Source organism: Triticum dicoccoides, chromosome 2A (genome assembly GCF_002162155.2).
Source record: "Triticum dicoccoides isolate Atlit2015 ecotype Zavitan chromosome 2A, WEW_v2.0, whole genome shotgun sequence".
In the NCBI taxonomy this organism is placed as follows: domain Eukaryota; kingdom Viridiplantae; phylum Streptophyta; class Magnoliopsida; order Poales; family Poaceae; genus Triticum; species Triticum dicoccoides.
This window is the reverse complement of record NC_041382.1, coordinates 83,811,247-83,819,302: the sequence shown is the minus strand read 5'-3', so window position 1 is coordinate 83,819,302 and position 8,056 is coordinate 83,811,247. Positions and strand designations below refer to the sequence as shown.

The 8,056-nt window shown below is 41.5% G+C and overlaps 1 protein-coding gene across 1 annotated transcript; it reads right to left on the bottom strand.

The window, feature by feature from the left end:
- Positions 1–1,749: 1,749 nt before the first annotated feature.
- LOC119353459 (UDP-N-acetylglucosamine--dolichyl-phosphate N-acetylglucosaminephosphotransferase-like) lies at positions 1,750–6,354 on the bottom strand. Its single transcript, XM_037620082.1, has 11 exons — positions 5,864–6,354; positions 4,881–4,968; positions 4,699–4,790; positions 4,480–4,598; positions 4,020–4,135; positions 3,826–3,953; positions 3,657–3,743; positions 3,024–3,084; positions 2,873–2,913; positions 2,656–2,776; positions 1,750–2,205 (listed from the first exon to the last, which is right to left on the bottom strand). Exons 1-11 carry the CDS (start codon positions 6,211–6,213, stop codon positions 2,146–2,148), a joined length of 1,263 nt encoding a protein of 420 aa, XP_037475979.1. The 5' UTR covers positions 6,214–6,354; the 3' UTR covers positions 1,750–2,145.
- Between the last annotated feature and the right edge of the window lie 1,702 nt (positions 6,355–8,056).

Genomic DNA, 8,056 nt, shown 5'->3' with positions numbered 1-8,056 from the left:
CAAGATGTTTATGAAAATTAAACGAGCCGGAGGTTCCCTCGCGCCAGAGGCGCCGTGTCACACGACGACGTACAACGCGCCGCACGAACCAGCACGCCGCACGACCAACACACCGCACGACCAACACACACTTCGACCTATGCCCCCCCTTCAAGATGTTTATGAAAAATTGAACGAGTCGAAGGCGAGCCGGAGGTGCTTTTCTTTAATTTAGTAAAGTTATTATACATCCGTGCCTCTCCTAGTGTTCAGTTGTGCCTATAAAGAAGTCACATGGTTGAATGATTCTGGAGACTGCTGTTTTACATTAAAAAGTTGCTTTTTTTCTTTACTTGAAAGGTGACATTTGATAGTGTTGGTAGTCCCCGCCCGTAACTACCCCATAAATCTCCATTGCCCGGAAATATAATTGGAACAAAAAGGGAAACGGGAAAGGGAAACAGGGAACCAACCGCACGAGCCGGTATTTTTTGTGTGTTTTCGCGCGGAAAGGAAAAACGGAAAATTTTAATAGTTTGAGGGTCAAAATGCAAAACGCACCAAACCACAAACCGGAAAGGGAAAACCGGGAACCAACCGCGCAACTGATTTTTCCTTGCGGGAGAGCTCTGCGCGCGACACTTGTCACGCGCGGAGCGCTCCCGGACCGCTTGTTACGAGCGCTTCGAAGGAGCGCTCGTTAACTAGTTGCTCCCGAATGGCTATCCTGACGAGGTCAGCAACGCGAGGTTGAAACTATGATTCCATTTTTTTTTTTGACAATGAAACTACGATTCCTGACAACATCTCCATTGTTTTGGTATTTTTAAGTTTACCTGGTGGGCTGGTCCAGTGCCGTCCAGCGGCAGATTTTAAATTCGCCTAGCGGGCCTGCCCAGTACAGTCCGCCTGTAGTCAGAAATCTCGGGTTTCAGCTGCATATCAACAATCTTTGTTTGGGAATGCATTCAAGGTTTAAAATAGGCCGGGATCATATAGTTCGGTGTGCTGATTTCAGGTATTCAAAATTCAGGGTTTAATTTAGCTTTCGTCTACAAGTTCAAGGTTTATTTTAAACTTTTCCCTGGAAAAAATGTAGACTATATATACATTGTGGACCTAGGCTAGTAATTACCACCTTAGCTGACACGAAGTGGAAACCAGGTTACAATAAACACTTCTCTCACAAAAATGTGTGTCAGAAACGTGACATTATACAAGGGAGCATCTATTCATCAGTTTCTGGGTGTTTTTTTTTGCAAATCAGTCGATTTGGGACGAACACCTCTTGTGGATCGAGAACAAGCAGTCAGATCATTGTCTTCTTCCTCCAACCGTTCTCGCACACACGACGTCCTCTTTCTCAACCTATTCCCTCTCGAGCGAATCAACTGATCAAAGTGGTGGAACCTATCCCCTCTCGAGGGAATCAACCGATCAAAGTGCCTGTTCCGGTTATATAAACATGTGGAATATGATATTCAAACCCATATTCATTTGAGATAAGAAATAAAAATGTGTGTGAATAGTGATGTTGTGCCTTTTGTCACTATTTATTGCTGATTGTTTTTTCATACCTCCCGGATAAACCTAATTTTGAACTTGAAATTTGCATGTTTGTAAAACATCACCTCTCCAGCATACTGTGTTTTTTCTCCAGAATTTTAGAACCTTTGAAACATATTTTTCACTTGATGTTCACATGTTTTCATCCTAAATTGGTTTCCGGTGGACATTTTCTCTTAGCTGACAACAAGAACACATTGCTCATCCTCTACCATAAGCCTTCACACAACTAATGCAAGCGAACTTCCATACAAGTCATTGTACATGGTTACAAATATATCAGTTCTCTATGATCACAGACCTCTAGAACTCTGTGGTACGAAAAAGGCAAAACCTCGTAACCAAATCTTCTGTTGTTAGCACACGAGAAAAGGTGGAACAAAATCAAAGGCTACAGATAAACTAGATGAAAGGGGGAGCAGCAACGCATGCAAAATTCTGAATAGTATCTTGGACCAGTTACTCCTGTTGGAATTAGACCTCTTTTTTTCAGGGTTGCTGCTAGTATACGGATATTCTGAGACAGCAACAGCCATCAGATGCAAATAGATTTCGACTGTATCATGGAAACCGACGCGATGTTCTGATTCGGGTAATCATTCATTTGTACCATCCAGTAAGCATGTATCTCAGCCAAAAGCAGAATAGGCATGACACAGCCTGCCACACATGAAGACACGAGGAGTTAGTTACTTCAACTCAGATCAAATATGCACCAAAAGAAAGAGGTAGGGCATCTACCATGAAAGAACTTGAGCGTTAGGAGTAGCTTCCATTCAACACTATCCAATCACATAGACACTATATACATTTGGTACATTTTAAGTCAAGTTTATCAAGTGTCGTTGGCGTGACACCAAACACCATAGCTAGTGAGTAGTTAAATAGACACGTGAGCTAATTTAGATTGTTTATGGCATCAATAACGGTTCAATAGTTATGCTGGGTTCTGGTTGAATCACTACTTGCCATCGTTCTTTCTTAAGTTTCTACTGCTGCTAGAAAAATATTGGAGTGTGTTTCCAATCGACTAGTCCATGATACCTTCACAAGTCAAGGAAAGAATTACAAGAAAATGAAGTTTGCAGCAAGAATGCATTTCGAGTTTACCTGAAATATAAGAAGCCTTATGCAAAGGGACTTCTCTGAGCACTTCCCAAACAACCTAAGGAATATGTTAACAAGGTTACCATCTTTGGTACCTGTCAGCAGTCCTGTTTGGGTATCAAACCTACAGCAAGCACAGCACAGAAATTTATTACAAGTTCAAAACTATATTACGATAAGTTCAATTGACAGTTTTGTACCAAAAGAAATAAATCACTACCTTGGCAACCTATGTCTTGGGCAAGGAACAAAGTGGAAGAGCTGTAGACAATAGGCACAAATCTAAAGCGTAAGCAAACCATATACCTAATCAACTAAAAAGTTTAAATGTACCAATGAGGAGGTAAATATTGAAATCAGTTTCTCCGAACCTGTGGTACTGAGCACAAGAAATTAAGAACCTGGGGTAAAAAGAAGAGCAATAATGTCTCACTGCAAACAGAAAACAGTTTTATCAGCTGCAGCTATTAATCAATAATGGGCAAAGCAAATTATATGGACAACTAGCATATATACTATAAAGTATAAATATCACACAAGTGCACACAAAAAAGTATTAGATGGCACGAGAAAAGTTTGGGTTCACAGCCAAGATGGTTTTCCACGATAAACGGTTAGGATATCAACATATATTGCCAAAGATATGAACAGTCAACAAGCAACATATAAAAATGTTTAAAGCCTGGCTGTTGAATCCTACCAAACTCTACTAACTATTGTCCACTCAGAGTGCAGCCAAATCCTTGCATAACTCTCCTGCACCACCCTAAAAGTTCCCGGAATTTTTTTACTCACTTTCCTAATATGGCACATTCGGGTAAATAAAAATGCAAAACAAAGGGGCAAACTTTTCTGCAGATGCACTAGAACAAGGATATCAGGAAGACTTGACTACAGAAAGCAGACAGCTAACTGCATACAATTACATACCACAAACAGCCAAATAAAGAATAAGCTGGAATAAATAATAGTGAAACTTGTAGGAGATAACTGAGGATGTATACCTGAAATGTCCCAAAATACCAACCACAGCTAAAGTCATCCCAGCAAAATAGGTGTATGTATCACCAACAAAAACAGATGAAGGATACCTGACAAGACACAAAGTGATGCATGTAAAAGGACCAACATCTTCTATTTAAAACAAGGTAGCATGCCTCTCAAGGTCCTTACCAGTTAAAACCCAGCAAAGCCAATGAAGTGGTCAGGAAAGGCAGGACAAGATAAATAGAGAATGCATGAGCTTGCTGAGTTTCAAGGTCTTTAGAAGATCCTATGCGCATTACATTATGTATCAAAACCTGGAAAATGCTACAATCATCAGTTGACGAATGGTACTCAAAATTCAAGAGCCATGTACTTCATACCGCAGCAGATATGACAACTGTCTGCCCAACTTCAAGACCATTCAGGCCAGCATGTATGTTGATTGAATTTGTACAAAACACTGCTAACAAAAGCATGAAGAGCTTGTACATCCAACCTGCATGCCAAAGAAAACAAGGTTGGTGTTGGTATTCTATTATCTAGTGTGTGCATCTCGGTCCATAGAGAATTTGGTCAACAGCAGAAATTGCATTCAAAAGGCAAATAAGTAAACCGAAAGAAATGCATCTCAGCAGTACTAGCGCACATGGATCTCTCAGTTCATTCATTTCTGCTGAGAGATTTCAAAACACATTTTGAAGCAAGCAATGTACAAGATGGACTTCGTCACTCTAACAAGTGATAAAATTAGAAGTCATAAATGATTCCATCACACCAATATTTGGAACCACTCAATATTAACTGTGTCAAAATTCGCTTATTTTGGGTTTGTAAACATACCTAACTCCAGAACTTCTACTCCGACATAGGATGCTAGAGGCTTTGGAATGATGATGGAAGTACCACCAGCATACGCCATAAGCAGAGGAAGTGCTGCAATCGTAGGCAGCAGCAGTTTCCTGTTCAATGTAGGTCATTCCAAAACCAATTTATCAGAATCAAGAAAATAATAGCAATTGCACTATTGAAATAAACTGAACACTCTGAAAAAGAACATACACTCTCCATGGAATATCAAGAACATCGTCAATAAATCCAAGAAGAATCATAAAGCAGACTGATGCTAATGCTGCATTATATTCAACAAGCCACTGCAAAAAGAAAAAAGGGGGGGAATGAAATTCAGGGCATAACATATACTTGTGAATTCCAAAAACGACAACTTCTAGTCATAAACATACAATGGAATCCGCTGTGAAGTTGAAATGTTGAAATAGAATAGCAATGACCAGGTACACAATCCCAACAACAATGCCTAGTGACTCAGGCCTGCAAAACAAGTAAAATGTTAGACAACAAAGAACGTCAACTTGCAGCTTTATATTACCAAGCCAGATCATGTAGCAAATTCATATGAAAGGCATACAATGGGTACTTTTGATTTTTGTTTTTGAATTGCTCCTTCAATGTACAGATATGAGTTTGTGCACACTTCTCTAAAATGATGCTATGATTCAGTTTCTCTTGCTGACTTTATATAGAATCTTGAGGCTTGTATATACATGCACTGTATGTATCAGTATCATATATCCCAAAGAAAGCATTCAAAAATGCACATTCAAGAAAGCTCGTTAAGTAACACATGTTTTGTGTCCTTTCTTTGATTTATATGTTCTTCAGAGGTATGCAAGAACTTTGACCAGTAAGAAAAAACTGTATTCTAAGTTCCAAGATCATTTTGCTTCACACTTAACCCAAGGGGATGGAATGGTGCATGAACTCAAGCTGTAGGCCGAAATACTTAAGCACGGCATTCCTTGGCAGCATATCAGAGTCAAAGAACATAAACTATTTAACTAGGTGGAAATAGAAATTGTTTACTGCTTAACCCTCAAACTGGACAATCTGTCAAACAGAGTCAACACCCACCAACGAATGCAAGTAGGAAATTCCGCTCAGCTGCTATCAGCTATCCGAATATGACGTCTAGTTTTGAGCTGTAAGAAAACAGCCAGTTTAGCCTATGAGACTATGAAGTATTGATGTCTACTAGTACCAGATGCATGGATTTCAACTGAACTGAATTCGCTTCTTGTACTCCATAGTTTCCACCATGAATTGTAGCAGCTACCAACGCAACAAATTCCCCGCCTCTCTATCTATCTATCTATCTATAAAAGCACAGAGCAGACTGCAAGTTATCAAAATTGTGCTCTTGACTCACACTGTGATCTCTCCCATGGGCAAGCCCTTCTTGTTGATGTCCTTGCCGAACATCCCGCGGCGGAGGAGGTAGCGGGCGGCGACGGGGATGAGGCGGAGCACGACGAAGAAGCCGCCGAGGCTAATGGCCCCGCAGATTAGGATGGATCGCCGCAGATCGACGGCCAGGGGGTAGTGCACGAACGCGAGGTACGAGAAGGGCGCGAGGAAGAGAGCCATCGCCGCGAGGACCACGCGGAGGTTCGGCGCGCGGAGCACCAGGTCGCCCGGCGCCGCAGCGGCAGCAGCAGCCGGCCGCGACTTCGTCGGCCTATCGGCTGCCGCCGCCCCGGGCCTGCGGCGGACGTCCATGGGAGGAGGGCTCGGGGTTAGGTAAAGTGGGAAGCGGGCGGGCAGCTGTCCGGGAGGTCGGGGTGCGTGCGCCGGCGGCGGCGGCGTGGTGTCTGCTCGCCGGCGATGGGGTCGGGAGCACGGGAAGGTTTATAGTTGTGGCCGCGCGGTGACGTGGAGGGGTCTGATTGGCTGTGGTCACGTGTTCGGCGGGCACTGGAGAGGAGAGGCTTCCGTGGAATCGTCGTGCCTGGAAGTGGGGCTTTGTTTTGTTTGGAGACAGTCACAATATTTTTTAAAAAAAACTAATCTTTTTCTAATATGATTACTCATTTCAAAATTGTATGATCCACAATTCAGAAAAGTAAAAATACAAAACAGTCTGTGAATAGTACCAGAGACGTGCAATTCGTATCTTGTAGGAGTAGTTATTGGTACTATTCATAGTTAGGTTTGTAGTCTTTTATTACTCTCGACTTGTAAATCGAATTGGGTATTGATTTTTTTTTCTTTTTTGTAACTTCTGAAATCGAGTTATTGTACTATATCAAGTCAATGTTAGGCTGGCCATAGTGATGGTATCTTAACGGGTATCATGCACTCAAAAGTAGCAAACGTACTGATGTGGCAGAGAATTAAAATAAAAACAGTTAAAATAAGATAGATAGATATTGTATCATAATAAATGATATGCATCTTTTTTTTTGAACATCAGTACTGACGCAAGCGCTTATACATACGCGTATACATTCATCCCTATGAATGCACACACGCACACCCTATCTCTATGAGCACCTTCGAAGATTGAGCCGGCATATCATCTTGAGATTTACAAAGTCACCGTAGGCGCCTCGTCGTCGACGGGAATGTCTCCTCCCACTGAAAGCACATCGCCGGAAATCCCGAAATAAATTCAGGAATAATGCGAGCACCAGAACTTGAACCCTGGTGGCCTAGGCTGGAATACACTGTCCTTCTAACCATCCAATATGCATCTATGACATTACTTTATGATACTATGCACTATGAAGATAGTATCATATGCATGATATTAGTATATGATACTCCCCACTATAAATAGTCTTAAACATGGTCCTTGGCCTTAAGCAGAACATCAACGGTGACCCCTACCTATAATCTTTGAAGTTGTTGCCAAATCAAGCTCCTACAATGTACTCTACAAGTTTTGGTGCATCTAAGATTCACATTTAGTAAACCACAGAGAAAAAAAGATCCACACTGAGTGTGGGATAATCGTAATATGAAGTGGAGCACAAAATGTAATTTGTTACGAAATTTCATGAAACATCCTCGGCCAAAGTCCTAAAAGATCCATTCCAGTCACCTTATTTCCAAGCCCTAGCACCTCTATTTTTTTCCTCCCATGCTACCCAACACTTTGGGTTACTGTCTTCATACAATTCAAACCAAGTTTCTTCTACAGGTGGAAATATTGTACCTTTTTGTTCTCGTGCTACCGAGCTTATCAATTTGAGACATTTCTCTATTAGCTCCGTTATCTCCGTGCAAAACATGTAGTAGTCCTCCTCGGTTTGCTTCTCTATATAGTTGATACGTCTCCAACGTATCTATAATTTTTGATTGCTCCATGTTATATTATCTACTGTTTTAGACATTATTGGGCTTTATTTTCCACTTTTATATTATTTCCGGGACTAATCTATTAACCGGAGGCCCGGCCCAGAATTGTTGTTTTTTACCTGTTTTAGAGTTTCGAAGAAAAGGAATATCAAACGGAGTCCAAACTGAATGAAACCTTCGGGAACGTGATTTTCTCAACAAACAAGACCCGGGAGACTTGGACCCTACGTCAAGACACAAAAGACGAGGCCACGAGGTAGGG